At 38.3% G+C, this 16756-nt stretch overlaps 2 protein-coding genes across 2 annotated transcripts; both read left to right on the top strand.

Annotated features, from left to right (window-relative positions):
* Positions 1-273: 273 nt before the first annotated feature.
* Positions 274-6452, top strand: LOC107670336 (macrophage receptor MARCO-like). Its single transcript, XM_016462914.1, has 17 exons — positions 274-433; positions 797-898; positions 1472-1581; positions 1731-1818; positions 2507-2560; positions 3221-3274; positions 3452-3550; positions 3643-3687; positions 3846-3926; positions 4457-4519; positions 5049-5144; positions 5223-5267; positions 5551-5604; positions 5703-5720; positions 5840-5887; positions 6028-6192; positions 6299-6452. The coding sequence occupies exons 1-17, from the start codon at positions 316-318 to the stop codon at positions 6427-6429; spliced, it is 1371 nt and encodes a 456-aa protein (XP_016318400.1). The 5' UTR covers positions 274-315; the 3' UTR covers positions 6430-6452.
* Positions 6453-11989: 5537 nt separating this feature from the next.
* Positions 11990-14768, top strand: LOC107670337 (homeobox protein engrailed-1a-like). Its single transcript, XM_016462915.1, has 2 exons — positions 11990-12849; positions 14091-14768. Exons 1-2 carry the CDS (start codon positions 12408-12410, stop codon positions 14402-14404), a joined length of 756 nt encoding a protein of 251 aa, XP_016318401.1. The 5' UTR covers positions 11990-12407; the 3' UTR covers positions 14405-14768.
* The last annotated feature ends 1988 nt before the right edge of the window (positions 14769-16756 follow it).

The raw sequence follows: 16756 nt of genomic DNA, 5'->3' as shown, positions 1-16756 counted from the left end.
CATAAAAGAAAAATGGATCATTTTGACTCATACAATGTATTACAAATATACAAATATACCCCAGCGACTTAAGACTGGTTTTGTGCTCCAGGGTTACATGTGGTCTCTAATATGGGCAATTTATGCTTACTCCTGCTACTGTAGCTCTAACTTCCTTTTTACTTAGGAAACTCATTGGAACAATTTCCTCTCCATCTCTTTTGTCAGATGACTGACGTTCTGATGAGCCAGCATATTTTTTTCCCCTTTTCTTTGGTTTTGGGTTTTAAACTGTTACCCTGATTGTGTACAGGTCAGTGTGTGGTAGAGTGACTGATGGAGACCGACGTGGATGAAATTGACGGGAAGGCCTCTGTATTCAGCCAAGAAAACCCTTTTTATAACAACACCATGAAGCTCTATGAGGCTGACCGCTACGACTTCCAGCACGGTGGTAAGACAAAATGGCATTATTCATATTAAAATGTTTTAAAATTTTAATCTAAACACAAGTCCAATGCATAAATTCTTAAATAAGAGAGAGAAAAAAATATTTTTCTGAACATAAAATCAAATCTCTGCTTGAAAAATTACTAAATTCAATTTAAAAAAAAAAATTAAGTAACTTAATACACAGCTTTCTTGAATTTTTCATTCTGATCAGTTGTGACATTCTGCAGTCTGATATTTCCTAATGTTGACTGTCATCAATGGCAATGCTGTATATCAGTCTGCTGATCCGAGTAACTTAAAATTTTTTGTAAGTTTATGAGTTCTGCATTGCAATATTAGTGTTTGTACTGTATGTGTGTTATAGAGCTAAAGACTAAGGAACCAGCGAAAAAACGTTACTGTATTCCTGTTCTCATACTGCTTTTCCTGCTGCTGATTGGACTGAATTCTTTGCTGGCCTATAAAGGTGAGATGTACCAGAAATAAAGTCACATTTAAAAAGCTATACATTTCTGTACATACAAATTATCAAACCAAGTGGCATTTATATAAAAGAAAATTAATACAGGCAAACTTTTAAACTGAAGAATGATGGTAGCCATTGACTTCCATGGTACAGGGGGGAAAACAAAACTATGGAAGACAATGTTTGGTTACCAACATCCTTCAAAATATATTCTTTTGTGTTATGCAGAAGAAACAAATTCATACAAGTTTGGAACAACATGGGGATTAGTAAATGATAACACAATTTTCGTTTTGGGGTAAAATATTAATTTAATGTGATTCTCTGATAAGACATTTATGTGAACTTCATACATACACTAAAACACAAAATAAAAATAAAAATTAAACAAAAAATCACAAAACACCAGCTGATTAAAAGACATTGAGCAAACATAGATAAGATATTTTGCTATATAATGCAATATACTGTATATACAATATTAGCCTATGTTTTTGTGGCCACACAAAAACATCATTTAATCATGTTCCATGATTAAATCTGCTTCATGCATATTATGTGTATTGTATGTAGTCTTCACGCTAGAGGCTTGGGTTCACCTTCACTGTACATCAGCTGATGCCAAAACAGAGGAACTCAAGTCTGCTGAGGAATTCAAGCTGGGCAGCTCCAGTTCAGATCAGGTACATACACACATGCATTCATGTTTGTGATAAAAACACATGCAAACATATATGCAGAGAAAGGCATATTTTGAGAGAACTGGTTCCCTCCTTCAGGGAACGAGGGTTACACAAGTAACCTAGACGTTCTCTGTGTGTCTGTTAAACAGGAGTGTCTCTCCGATCTGTGTGGGAACGATGGGACTCTAGAGAAACTAAGGACTCAACTAAACCAGCTCAACATTAGTGCACAAAGAGGTACACACACACACATGCATTGGGTTTCCATGTTTTGTGGGGACATTTATATCCCCTTATGCAAATCCTACGCCTCACACAAACTGCATTTTTAGATTTTCAAACAATTTCATTCTGTATGAGTTTTCCTGATGGGGACCAAAATTAAAGTCCCAACAATGTGAAAATTTACTGGCATAACTATCCTTGTGGGGACGTTTGGTCCCCATAATGCAAGGAATACCAGATACACACACACACACACACATACACACATACACACATACACACACACACACACACACACACACAAAACCGTTCATATATTGACCAGGCACTGTTTTGGGAATCTGCCATGATTTTTAACATGATCATGATTTAACATGAATTGTTAAAGGGGTCATGAAACGCCTTTTCTGATCTTTACATTAGGCATCTAAGTTAGCAAAGTTTTTTGTTTGTTTGTTTGCTAAATTCATGTTTGCTAAAATCTCTGTATATAGATCTAAAACTATTATTATAACTTCTTGTTCGACTGCTGTAATTAACATTTTAAAAAATGGCAACCTTGAGATGAGATGTGAATGAGAATGTTTTCATTTGTCAATTTTGATTTTCAATTTCATGACTGCTTTAAAGTATTTAATCAGGAGTCACCATAGATATGTCCCACAGAATTGAGATCCCTATTTTTCTTTATATTTTATAGCCATGGTTTGTCCGCCTGGTCCATCTGGTCCACCTGGCAGACCTGGATTACAAGGTAACTACTTCCATGCCTTGAAAATATTGTCAATCAGTAACCCCCAACCTCTTTCTCACTCGCATTTAAACGAGAGTAACATTAGAAGAATGCTATATTTATAACTAATAAGTGTGATGTTCATGGTGAATTTGTCCAGTACTTGTCTGCATGAAGCCTCCGGGTCATGGCACCAATGTAACAGGTCCTACTCGCACCATGGTAAGCAGGATTCAAACCAGTGTCGTGATGAGAGCACTAATCGCTAACATGTCCTTCAAGGGCGGAGGAGGGAGGTTTACCCACACAATTCTTCTTAGTTGTCCTCCATTACATTATTAATTGTGCTCAGCATTACTTCGTTATTTCCAGAAGGTTACCAAACATCTGTAAGGCATCCCAAATCACTAAGAACCTGTCCCCAGTTTAAAGAGATAAATAATGGCATGCGGGAGCAGCAGAGCTCAGTGACCAGAATAGAGTCAATCACTTTACCCGTTCCTTCACAATCTATGTGTTTTCAGCTCTCCCTGCTGGTCAAGAGAGACATAAACACTAAACTAAAGCCGCAATTTGACCTTTGGTGTCTTAGATCCTTTATCCCAACACGTGTGTGAATAGCGTTTTTGACATTTTGATGTCACCGGTCAGTATTTATACTCCAGGTGTGTTCTGTATCAGGTCTTCCTGGAACACCAGGGGTACCGGGACAGAAAGGACACACTGGCTCACCAGGTTAGTGTATTTTTATATATATGTATGAATTTGTGTGGGTGTAGCATAGTGGTCTGTGTTCATTTTCCATAAATTTGAATGTGCTGTATTGGCTTGGCAAATAATTGCTAAAGCATACACTGCTTTGCTGCATACAAGGAAAATGGTGCAAAACAATATGAATTTGCTCTCTTTCAGGTCAGGTAGGTGAGTCTGGAGCTCCAGGTGAAAAAGGACAGAGAGGAGACCAAGGACTAGCAGGTGAAAGGGGCCCGGCTGGCATGGCAGGTCCACCCGGTAATGGCCTTCTCACTTTCACACAACTCTCACCCCATTTGGAACAGTATAGTAGATCCATATCTCTCTATGACTGTTACTTCTGTCTCCAGGTATTCCGGGCTTGAAGGGGGATACAGGAGCGAGAGGAATAATAGGTGCTTGTTTATGATGATCAAAGGCCATCTGAATAATTCATACTGTAATAAAACACAAAATATGTGTTGTGGAAATGCCTTGCACATTTTTCCATGCTGTGAGAGTTTTAGTATTGCTTTAATTAAATCCTGTCTGGTATTTTCTCTGTGCACACAAGGTTTGCCTGGGACTGACGGTAGTCGAGGTGCAGATGGAAAGACTGGTATCCCAGGAACACCAGGGCTCCGTGGACCACCAGGTATCATCGAAAAGATTTGATAGCTTGTCTAGAGGAGCTAATTTTATAACTACTAAAAATAACAAGAAATATAAAACAATAATAAAAATAAAATGCTATATACATTTTCTATTTTTTTTTACAATGCAGTATGGATGCTAGGATGTTTTTAGTGAGAGCATGTTGAGAGCATGTTGTTGTTACGGTATTCTGGGTCATTGCAAGGTTAATTATTGCCCTAAGTCAAAATAACCAACCATATTTTGACATGCTGATAACAAGACATGGATCTTATTGTCCATCGGGAAAATTGTATGTTTAGAAAAGCATCCCTTAGAAAAGTATAATCACACCTCTCCTCAAGAAGTCTTAATCTGTTTAGTCTGAACAAAACTAATAGTGATGCTTGCCTTGATAAATACCACTAATAATAATCCCTGGTCAATGCAACACTTGTGTTCTAAGTTTGACACTGTTTGACACATTGTAGTTGAATATTTTCATCCATAATCTTTATCTATCATGTATACAGTAAAATCTATCTTCCTCAGGTCCTAAAGGAGACCCAGGTGCCAGCGGTGAGAGAGGAGAACAGGGATCATCAGGTCGTAGTGGTAAGAAAGCACAGATCATTACCCAGATTGACCTAATTTTCCAATGTGTCAAACCTATCTCTCTGTTAAGGTTATTAACATAGCCAAGGACTATTGCCATAAAATATGGTATACTTAGGTTTATCTGAAATAGCTGATACCACAATATTGGATAAAAGCTCATTGATATAACTGCATAGCAGCTTCACTCCGGAATCCATTATACAGAAAACACAAAAGTAATCAGTAGAACATATGTGCAGACTTTGTAATCAGATTTTCAGTTATAATTATTATTTTCATTGATAATAAATACATATTGTTTTACAGACAGTGTTTACTTCCAAGTGTCTACAAAACTCTTATTTAAGGGATTTGATGCCACTAACCTGGCAAGCTTCAGCAATACAGAGATCAGTTTTTCCTCACAAGTATACATTGTATTATCATGGTGCATTTGTTTTGAGGCAGAGTGGTGTACCCTCACTCCCTGAAATTTGATCATTCACGATTCATTTGTGCCCTAACCTGTATTTGGTTGATCTTTTAGGGTCTCCTGGTCTGATGGGACCTCCAGGTCTGCAAGGACCACCTGGAGAAAAAGGTTCACCTGGACCAAAGGGAGACACTGGTGTCGGCCTTCCAGGTATTGTAGGAGTGCTAAGGACACATGCACGTAAGAGTGATATACGCCATTCATTTATGGGCAAATAATTGTTTTCAGGGCGCCCAGGACAACAGGGACAAAAGGGAAGTCAAGGATTGCCAGGTAATCTAAAAACAAACACATAAACCGATGATAAACATTGAGTTTATATCATATACACTGTAAAAAAAAATCCCGTGAAAAAACGGTAAAATTCCGGCAGCTGGGGTGCCGGAAAAATACCATAAAATAACAGGCATTAAATAAGAGTAATTTTCCGTAATTCAAAATGCTGTCATTTTACATGAGATTTTCTGTATTTTCTTCAGCTTTTAATGTTCAGTAAGGAGCTTTACTTAAATACTGTGGAAAGTTAGCTGTCATCTGAGTTTGATGTTGCATGTAGGTGTCACTGGACTTCGAGGTCCGAATGGAGAAAAGGGCAGTAAAGGTGATCCGGGTGAGTTTGTTAAAAATAACATTATTGACAAGAAATCAACATCCAACTCTGTGTGTTTCTTGAATTTCCTTCATCTTATCCTTTTGTCTGTCTTTTAGGCCTAAGGGGAGCTCAAGGTATGTTTCGGTGCATTTTGGGCATATCTGTAATATCATTGAGTGCACAGCATCTGTGTCATTATGAACCTGTTTGTGAGTAAATTAATTGTATCTAAATGTATGATGGTCTTAAACAGGTCTTAAGGGAGAGAAGGGTGATGTAGGACCCCGGGGTGGCGCCCCTGGTAATTATTATAAATACTTATGCATAGTACTGTGTGTAACGTTTATTCAATCAAATAATTCCAATACAAAGATTCTTGTATTGATTTTGGAGGTTCTACTTGAATAACAGTGTGTCTCACATATGTGTATTTGTCATTAGCTGTAGTTCGTTTAGTGGGAAGTTCCAGCCGAGGAAGACTCGAGGTGCTTCATGAGAATGTCTGGGGAACGGTGTGTGATGACAGCTTTGACACTGTGGATGCTTTGGTGGTGTGCAAGATGTTGGGTTTCCAGAGGGCCACTCAGGTGTTCACGGCCGGTGAAGGTGATGTATCCATCTACGGTTAAGAGTTTTTGGTTAACGGTTCAGGGGTTTACAGGCTATGGTTTCCAAAATACTCTCACGATGGTCTGCTGTGTATCTGCTGCAGGAACTGGACGCATCTGGCTGGACGAGTTGAGATGTACCGGAAATGAGAAGAGCATTTTTGATTGTCCACATGCAGGAATAGGAGTTAATAACTGTAACCACAACGAGGATGTGGGAGTTAGCTGTGCCTGAATAAAAAGAAGAAAACTTCTCACACCAAGAACTCATTTTTGCTCCTTGACTTTTATTCAGCTGGTGTTTTTTGTGATTTTTAGTGGATAAAGTCAGTTCTCCTCACACATATGCAGTCATCAAATGATCTATATTCCACTAATGTTTAAAAGAGTTGCATCGTGAAACCAAACTTCTTTTTATCAAATGTTATGCTTGAAAAGTGTGCATTGTGTCATCGAGTGGGATTTGTGTGTGCAAATATTTTTGGCCTATGTACAATATGAATGCATAAACACCACAACAAACTCATCCATGTATACTGTGCTATCCTAAAACTGTCCTTACTCATAACACTTACACACAGCAAAATAAAGAGCTTAATTTTGACTTTAAAATGTGTCATGTTTTGGTTTCTGTACAGTCAAGACTCTATGGCTCTCTCACGGTCCTTCTTTAAATTGGGCTATCTTGCATTTTGGAACTAAGAGACACTAATCAACAATTCTCATTCAGAGGGCGTCTCTGCTCCTGTTCTCCTCTCCAGGGACCTCCTCTCTCCAGTCCTTCCCTTCTCTCACTGTGTCTGTCTGGCCCCTCATTAGCTGTGGGACCCTGGGTAAAGGAAGGGTGGGCTTGGAAGTGAGGTCCTCTGAAGGGGTGAGAGGCCACACTAATAAATAAATGATGCAGTCAGTGACAGTAATAATAATGAGAGAGGAACAGATATGTTAGCATTTATAAAGAGCTCCAGTCCACTGGGAGTGAGATGCTCATTAGTTTAACTGGGAGACTCTCACTCAAGGCTTTTTTTAAACTGAACCCGATCAACACCAGAGTGTATTACTTACAGACAATAATTGCTAGTCCAGCCATTTGCAAAAAAATAAAAAATAAATGTTGACAGTTATGCAACTACAATGGGAGCCTAAGCACTTCACTGTGTGGACTTCTCAAATTAATTTTATGTTTGTTTTTACAAATGGTAATGTGACTTAGGAGCAAACTTTGTTTTCTGTGCAACAAGTGGGGTCAATTGACTCAAAGGTTTATGGAAAACTTTAGAATCCTGAAGACGTTCATTGAACCTTAAAACTTGTGCAATATAGGAAAGCATTTTATTTATTTTGGAAAAATGTTTTTTTAGAGAGTGAATAAGGAAGTATAACTGCTGAGGTTTCTGTAAAAGTTGCAGATGCGTGTTTATATGTGGGTGTGGATAATCATGTGTTGTAAACAGAGCGGCAGTATAGAGACAGTGCTTGATGAAAATCTGCTGCCCAGTATGTTCAGAATTTCCTAATCCACCAGATCTGAGCATTTATGCCCTGTGTCCTGTAAGTCAGCTATATAAATCTATTATTTTTCTTCAGCTCAATACTTTTTTTTTTTTAGCTCTCAGAGCTTTTATGCTACAACAACCAAACTTGGTACAGACTTTGTCACTTTTGACAGATTGTTATGACTTTTCTAACTTATCTGACTTACCATATATGCACCTAAACGTAGCTATGCTTAGTAACTAGTCACACTCTCTAGTACACTAGTACAGTGCTTCCCAACCACATCCCTTTGTCTGACACATGCATTTCAGGTCTTAGTGTCTAGAATGTAGTAGAAAACACTGCACTAGTATCAACCAACTAGAAAAGTGCCTCTCAAACCTTTCCTGGGAACATATTGAATGTATCCCTCATCTAAAGGCTTTGTTCAGGCTGCAGGCAAATCAGATTTTTTTTTTTCTGTTTTCAAGCAGACTGTCTGCACTATTAATTGCAAGTAATCAAATCGTTTGAAAAAAGAGTTATATTGAACAAATAGTTTTTTTTCATGTCTTTACATTGTTTAGAGCATAAAAAATGATATTTCATTCATAAGTTATGCTATGTCCTCAGGAGAGGACATCGGGACTCAATTTTTTACAAAAAATAAAAAGACATGAATGAACATGCATAGGCAAAAACAATAGATTTTTTAAATCACCAATACATTTTTAGTTTTCAGGATTTTTTTTTTTTTTACCAAACTTTGTATAAAGATGATTCTCAACTATGTTATAACAGAATGATTTGATATCAAAATGTGTGTAAAATGGCCATAAACGAATTTTCTCATTATATACACTGTATCTATAAACTAAATCTAATTTGCATATTAATGTATTTTTGGGGCAACATGTAATCAAAAAAGACTTGTAATAATGGGAGTAATATTTGACAAGATTTTCATAATAATATATAATATTTCATAGAATATTGAAACATAATTTCTTTCACTATTCATTTGTTATGTCTCCCAAAACGCTAATAAACATGCTTTTAGTCCCAGTGTCCTCATATGAGGAAATGTATGAAATCAGCATCCTGTTTCGTAACAGAAAGTCATATTTTGATTTGAAACCCCATAACATTTTCCTGAGATGTTCCTCCCTTGCGAGGGTTCTTTTCTCAACACTCCTCAGCGCTGAAAGTGAACACTCGATGCTGATTGGCTAACAACGGAGGCACGAGAGCTCAGCGCTCGCTCTGCCCTGGCATGTACAGTCTCAGAGAAATACACCAAAATATAATGTCCTCATATGAGGCCGCAGGGTCTCAGGAGGTTAGCGTAATTGTCTTGCTGAACAGGATGAACCCTTTATACGGACGTCTACAGATGAACACAATCAGGTCTTTCACTGCCCTCTTTTGGCGTAGAGACGTACGACGAACAGCGTAGTATATGCTTTAGTCAGTGATGAAGGAAGTATGAAGTACGGTCCAGCTTGGTTAATCAAGTTAAATCAGCGCTTCAGTGTTATCGTGTGCAGGTCGTGGACTGTGGGATCATGTTATTCCCTGGTCTTACATTAATGCAGCAGGGGAAAGTGTTAGATAGCAAAAGAAAACTGGTTCAAGATAATAATTTACTAAATGCACTTTGCTAACGCCAATCATTTATGCGCTTATTTATAAATTACTATTACAGAGTCACATGTTTTCTTGTAAAATTGCTGATATTATAGTGCATAGGTTTATAATATGATGTAGTAACATTTAAAGTGATTTTTTTACCATCCCTTTTTATTCTCAGACATAGAATACAGTAAATGACTTTGCAATGATCAAAATGCATTGACTCATCATGCCTCTTGTCTTTGAAAGCGCTGAAATCAGTTCACGCATTACCTTGGGATCTCTGATCACTTCCATGCAAGTGCTAAGCTACTTCAGAACTGTAGCGTCAATATTCTAACAGGCCACGAGAGGACGCAAAATACAGCTTCAGATCCTCCCACACTCTTTAGTCATATTTATCAAGGTCAACCTGGTATGCAAGCCCAACAGACTGTAGATCATAAAGCGATGCCATTATATATTCTACTGATGGTCTGCTAAAACTAGTCTTACAACTAGGAGACTTTGAAAATGCTGCATGAGGGATGTTTTAGGCCTATATACAACTTTATCCAATTTTATAATAGGCCTATCTCAGACATATTGGCCATGCGGTATAGCCTATGTCACATAAGTAGATAATGTTACAATAACGCTTCTTTAAAAAAAGTTAGCACCAAATGTTCTGAACCAGTTGTCTTTAATGCTCCGAATTTTCATAAAGAGATTATGACACTGTGCTTTTTCAGTCTTGGGATACGATGGCCCAACAAGTCTGGCGTTTAGTGGCCTAAATTATGAACTTAAGCATAGTCCTTACTATATCTGTGGAAACGTAGGTCAAACTCGCTATGGAATAGAACAGAATAGAATAATATGAACACCTTTGAACGGTCCACATCTGTTCTGCGAGCATGAGACGCACATTCTTCACGCATGACTAAACGCATGTGCTCTGCCCGGCCGCCGTGTGGACCCCAAAGGGCCTCCCAATGTACACGGCAACAATATCTGTGATCGTTACTCGCTGTCTACTTTTACACACCTTTCCATGGTCCAAATGTCTAAACGGAATGGCAAGAACTTTGAATAAGGCATATGCCTATATGAAGCATGTTAACCAAGCAAAAAAAATAAAAATGCATGCCTTGTTACTTTCTCATAGCGTTTTGCAGGTCACAACAGGTCCCATATAGGCTTATTCAACCTGATTTTTAAATTCTATTTACTTTAAATAAATATCCACTGACATTCAGAAAGATTTAAAGTTACGTTTAAAATAGGCCTACCACAAATTAAGAATAAGGATTTTCCTATTTACAAATTACAAGTCTCGAAAATACCTGATATTTTGGGAATATATGGCCTGGTTTATAGTTATAGTTATAGTTTGTGAAACTGTAAATTAAAAAAGAATAAATAATTTAAGCTGTTGAAATTGACACCAAACGCATAGCACAATTTAAGGAGCTTAACCAGTGAATTAAACAGGGGTCGTTTACATTTTGTTTAACAATAAAAAAATACATTCATCATATGTTTTACTAAAGCTCTGCAACGTGAGCGGTAAAATTAATCACAGGACATTTAGCTGTCAATTAAGCCATTTATGCAAATAGAGCTTTTGGTAAGCGACGCCTCATCAGGACGTTCACGTATGTGAGGCCGCTGCAAAGCTGCTTTGATTAAACGGTTCTTGCGTGCATTGTGGCAGGCGCTTTTAACTGTGCTGTATGATGAACGCCCAACTGATCGCGGTGAATGCACGCTAATTAAACCCTATAAATGATGTTTTTATAGGAGTTCTTAAGGCGCGTCTTGCGAGAGAGATAGTGGACTATTCAGCCATTTACCGCTTAACCGACGCCGCCTCACAATAGCCCACTCTCCAGAATGAGCCGGCAATAGCCCTAATTATAAATTAATTAAGTGCAAACAGATCATTCTCGCGATAAGTATTTCAAGCACCCAAATATCGAGAGCGAGGCTATATAGCCTATGCCAGTCGGCTTCACTCGTCCTGAATGAGATCTAAATTAGATGCTAACGTATTATTTTATTACAGTGACGTAGCCATATAGGCTACTTGTTTTAGTAGGCTGTGTATATTAGTAGCCTATATGCAATTTATAGCATTAAAAACAAGCATATAGTTTAAATTTAAATTAGACATTCAATTAGTATACTTTAATAGCCTATAGGCTACAATGACATAGTAGTGGTAATTATTACACTGCTCCGGGTGTGTGTTCACGGTGTGTGTGTGTTCACTGCTGTGTGTGTGCACTTTGGATGGGTTAAATGCAGAGCACTAATTCCGAGTATGGGTCACCATACTTGGCCACATGTCACGTCACTTGTCACTTATTGTTTTAGCAGCTATTTTTTTCAATTTAAATTAAGAGACAATTATATCCAGAAAACGGATTTGGCTTTAAATATGAAGTAATTCTATATTTTCGCAAATGAGCCTATTGTAGTATGGTTTTGTGATCTTTTCTAAGTTTTTCAGGCTATTTTTTGTCTTATAACAGTCATAGCCTACTGTTTTTAACTAGGCTAGTTCTTCTCATAAGCTGCAAATAGCTCAATTTATTCGAAGATTTCTTTTTCATTTTAATTCTCTCCTCGCGTCTATGGGTGAATAAGCGTGACTGCAGGAGGCAGAATTCAGCTACCAGTGCAAGAGCAATCTCTGTGCCGTTGGATATCTGTGAGCACAGGCGCGGAACGGAATTGGACGCTGACACACGTGGCAAAGAGCTCCTTTGTCATGGATAGGCTCCCCACTCATCTATGTGATCTGATGTGTTTCCGGTTAGTGGCCACTAAGAGTGGTTGTGCACGAGTAGAGTCCCAGAAAAAGAGGTGTCAAACCGAGGTCTGGCGATGCGGAGAGTGTAGGAACGCGGCGTACCGTGCGCTGTCAGTCCTATCCAAAGTGACAGCACGCAAGCTCTCCGCTACATGTCAACAAGTTGACTTACAAAATGTACTCACTTTCGCGGGAAATTAGCGCGTTGTCATGGATACCTAGATAACGTTGTCCAGTCTTTCGTTACATTTGGAACGGAACAGGTTACAATCCAACCTCTGGAGCGAATATCAAAGAGGGGAGCTGTTATGGAAGAGCAGCGGGATCAGAGCGAAGATAACAGCGTTTCTCTGTCACCGAGCCTGCCCTCTCCACCTCTGCTCCCGCTGCAGGCTGCGCACCACACGCACAGAACCACCAACTTTTTCATTGACAACATCCTCAGACCGGACTTCGGCTGCAAAAGGGAGCGTTGTCCAACTGTCCCCAGCACTCCTTGTCCGGATTCCAGCTGCAGTACCGACAGTGTTTCATCTTCTGGCTCGTCCACCGTTTCGTCTCCAGCCAGCAGAAGGCATTCCAAGGCAGGCGAGGCCGATAGAGGGAACGCAACAAAATCTGGGGTCGTCTCAGCGTCATCCGTTGCTTTGAATAGCCCAGGTGAAGCCTCCTCGCCCAGTAAGGACACCCAAGAGCTTATGTGGCCCGCCTGGGTTTATTGCACGAGATACTCTGATCGACCTTCATCTGGTAAGGCATCTGGTAACAAATAATTTAATACTCTTTATAATACTAATAACAAAAATAATACTCTTCTTTGCTTTATGTATAGGCCATATCTTTTGTTGCATGAACCTAAAGCAAGAAAATTAACTTATGAATATCGAATATCGTATTTTCGATCGTAGAAATATTCCAGCTGACACACACCATAATCATATAAAAAATAATGCCTCATGTTCATCAAACCAGACCAAATTTACCAAGTTATGACACATAACATAGGATAGTTTTTTTTTTTCGTTTTACAGCATGCACGATCCAGACACACTCCACCGATGGTTTCCAAGGAATTAAGATTTACATGTTATAGCGTGTATATATTAATAAATAAACGTCGTTTAGCCTAATAATAAACGTTAGATATTTACAAGATAATTACAAAATAACTAATATTGCCCAATAAATATATTTAAGTCTACGAAATGGACAAAATAATCCGTTTTAATAAAACAGAAAAACATTATCTGTTGCGTGTGACTGATCTCGCTGTGATTTTGTGCTGCCATAGGTTAGGCCTAGTGACAATTATTTTTATTATTTATTATTATTATTCACAAGATCTCACAGCCTATTTTGCTTATAGCGTAGGCCTATTTATTTTAATGTCGTAAATTTTACCCCCCTTGGTTTTCTCAATTCACCGTTCAAAATTGAAAAATTAAATAAATTCCTCAGGAAGGTCACATATATAATGATATTAATAGGTCTAACCTATTTCATTTTTTAACCTATTTCTGTTCCATCATTATATTCTGGCTTTTGTCGCTTGGCTTGCATTAAGTCAACTTCAGGAGCACTAGACGTCAAAACGAATATAATTTCTTTTTCCGCTTTTTTTTTTCCAGCAACATAACTGTTCATGTGTTGTAATCGCCTACTATTATGTGTAGAAGTTTCATTAATAGTTTCCCACAAACTGGAGCAACAATTCGCGTAGCCTATTTTTTATTTCTATTTATTTATTTATTGGCCAGGGTCAACAAGTTAGTTCTGTAGTCCCTGCCAGTTCTTAAAAGGCAACATACATTTATAAAGATTATTATTGTAAAAAGTTAGAATAATTTTGATGTTTATTTATTCTAGTGATCACAGACAACAACACCCAACAACACGCCACTGCCCTTTTGTGTGTGTAGTCCAAAATGGTTTTGGCATTTAGTGAGATGGTTGATATTCATGGATTCGTCTCATTGTTGTCTCCACACAAGGCCCAAGGACCCGGAAATTGAAAAAGAAGAAAAACGACAGTGAGGATAAACGACCCAGAACGGCGTTCACAGCTGAGCAGCTCCAAAGACTGAAGGCTGAGTTCCAGGCGAGCCGCTATATCACGGAGCAGCGGCGGCAGGCCCTGGCGCACGAACTCAAGCTGAACGAGTCGCAGATTAAAATCTGGTTCCAGAACAAACGGGCTAAAATCAAGAAAACCACCGGATTCAAGAACGGCCTGGCAGTGCAGCTAATGGCGCAGGGACTGTACAACCATTCCACCACCACCCTTCAAGAAGACGACGGCAACTAGCAGAGACAGAAACAGAGAGAGAAAAGGGGAGAACCCGGAGAGTGAAATATAGGGTCGGAAGACAAAGTGAAGCTGGAAAAACTCAAATTACTTGACCAGACGTTATAAAGGGATATTATAGTTACCTTTATCAACCTGTTTGGACGGGCGGGTGATTTCTTACAATACAAATATGTGGAAGCCTCATTTTGATTTTGAGGACGCTATTAAAATCTAAATGAATCGCGCTGGTTTGTTGTTTGAAATCGTTGCCACTACAAGTCAAATTAGACACTTTACATTTTAACTGAATTATTGTTTTTTTGTGCTGTTAAAAGCAATATTTCTTCGCGCCAAAGATGTTATTCGATTAAAGTATCCAGATAACAGTATTTTTTTTTTTCTTTGATGATGGGACTTGGGATATAGGTAATGGGAGACTTATCTGATATCAGATATTATTCTTTGCAAGATATTTAATACTGTATTCAAATAAACCTCTTTTGTACATGCAAAACGTGGCGTCTATTTTCTCCTTATATTGCATAATAGTCTAAGTCAGCATCGTACACTCTAAAAAATGCTGGGTTGTTTCAACCCAACTTTGGGTCAAATATGGACTAACCCAACTGTTGGGTTAAATTTTTACATTCAATTTTTAACCCAAAAGTTGGGTTAGTCCAAATTTGACCCAAAGTTGGGTTGAATAACCCAGCATTTTTTAGAGTGTATACACTAAAAAATGCTGGCTTGTTTTAACCCAACTTTGGGTCAAATATGGACTAACCCAACTGTTGGGTTAAATTTTTACATTCAATTTTTAACCCAAAAGTTGGGTTAGTCCAAATTTGACCCAAAGTTGGGTTAAAACAACCCAGCATTTTTTAGAGTGTAGTCCTACACATTTTTTTTTTCTTGTTCCGTGAATCAGAAACAGCTCCAACGGAGTAACCAAAGTCATCAAACCTGCGTCGTCAAATTTGCTTCGCCATTATGTGTACCAAGCTTCTCACAATAAAACCACTCTCAATTAGCCTTTTTTACTTGACAGGCTGCGCGGTTCATATCTGTAATGTATGTAAAACACAAAATGCATTAACATTCAACATTTTCATAGACAGCGTAATAATTTCACCAGTAGTCTGATGTATTTTATATTAAAACTATCCAAAAATAATTACATTGTATTTACAATATTTAATCTAGGCCTACGGACTGAGCCTATAGCCTAATTACAAACAGATGAGGATAAAGAAATTTACACATAGACCTATGTTGGAAGACAAAATCATGGTGCACAATTATTTTGTTAGCTGGAAGCATAGGCCTACACTTTTGCAATAATAATAGGCCTAATAATAATAATAATAATAATAGCCCTAAGTTTTAATAAAATTAGCTAGCCTATTTTAATAAAAGGAAATGTAAGCCTTGTTTCATATACTCCGTTTTCGCTCTAAATCTCTGTTTAGCTGTGGCTTTGAGAATTTGAGAGCAGTAGTTGAGTGACTGTTTCGGTGGTGTGTTGTGGGCATGCCGTGGCTTTTCTGTAACTGATTAATCAAACCAAAGACGACAGAGAATCGTGAGCACCTTATCCTGATGGGAATCGCTGTTTGTTTTCTGAAGCTCTCTGCCCGGCCCGGGCAACATTTTGCAGCGTCATATGGCATCTTCATTGGACCTGCAGCGTGCGTGTTGTTGGACTCGAGGTTTTCTCACTCCTTCATTGTCTCCACCGCTATGGTCCTCAACATGCAACATGAGGCGCGCCTGGGCAGGCTCGGCGGAGTGCAGGAATTAGCAACTGTCAAGTTCAAAAGCCAGTTACACTTGATTGAGATCTTGGCCTGTAAATCGACGTTTTTCTCAAGTTCTTAAAAACCACAATAGAAATAGCTTTCAAAATATGATTTAGAAATAATAAACTAAGGGTCATGCCTAACTCGTGTGAACGTTTTAAAGGAATGTCTGTCGGTTTAAGGCCAAGAAATCGCCGCAAAAGTTCCAGTTTGGATAGATAAATAAAAGCATGTTGTTTTGCCGTTTACAACAATCTTCGGATTCCATAACTCGTCGTTTTGCTACCACCTGCTAGAAAATCAATTTTGCGGAGCATTTGGAAGCGAATAAGACGAGCAAACGAATGTTGTTCGCCATCAATCACTGCAAAAAAAAGCTCACATTGCCTCTTGTGTCTTCCGCCGTCACGCCACGCTTGAAACTAGATTCGGTTTAGCATATTATTAGAAAACATAAAATAAACATTACAAAATAAAAATTGGGGGCTAATGAACCGCGGTAGACAACGACTAGGAAACAGTGTATCAAGTGTCTTGCATGTTACTTTCTCAGTTGTTCTTTATGTAGGTT

The sequence above is a fragment of the Sinocyclocheilus anshuiensis genome, unplaced genomic scaffold (genome assembly GCF_001515605.1).
Source record: "Sinocyclocheilus anshuiensis isolate Anshui unplaced genomic scaffold, SAMN03320099.WGS_v1.1 scaffold732, whole genome shotgun sequence".
Classification (NCBI taxonomy): domain Eukaryota; kingdom Metazoa; phylum Chordata; class Actinopteri; order Cypriniformes; family Cyprinidae; genus Sinocyclocheilus; species Sinocyclocheilus anshuiensis.
This window is presented reverse-complemented; position numbering and strand designations above follow the sequence as displayed.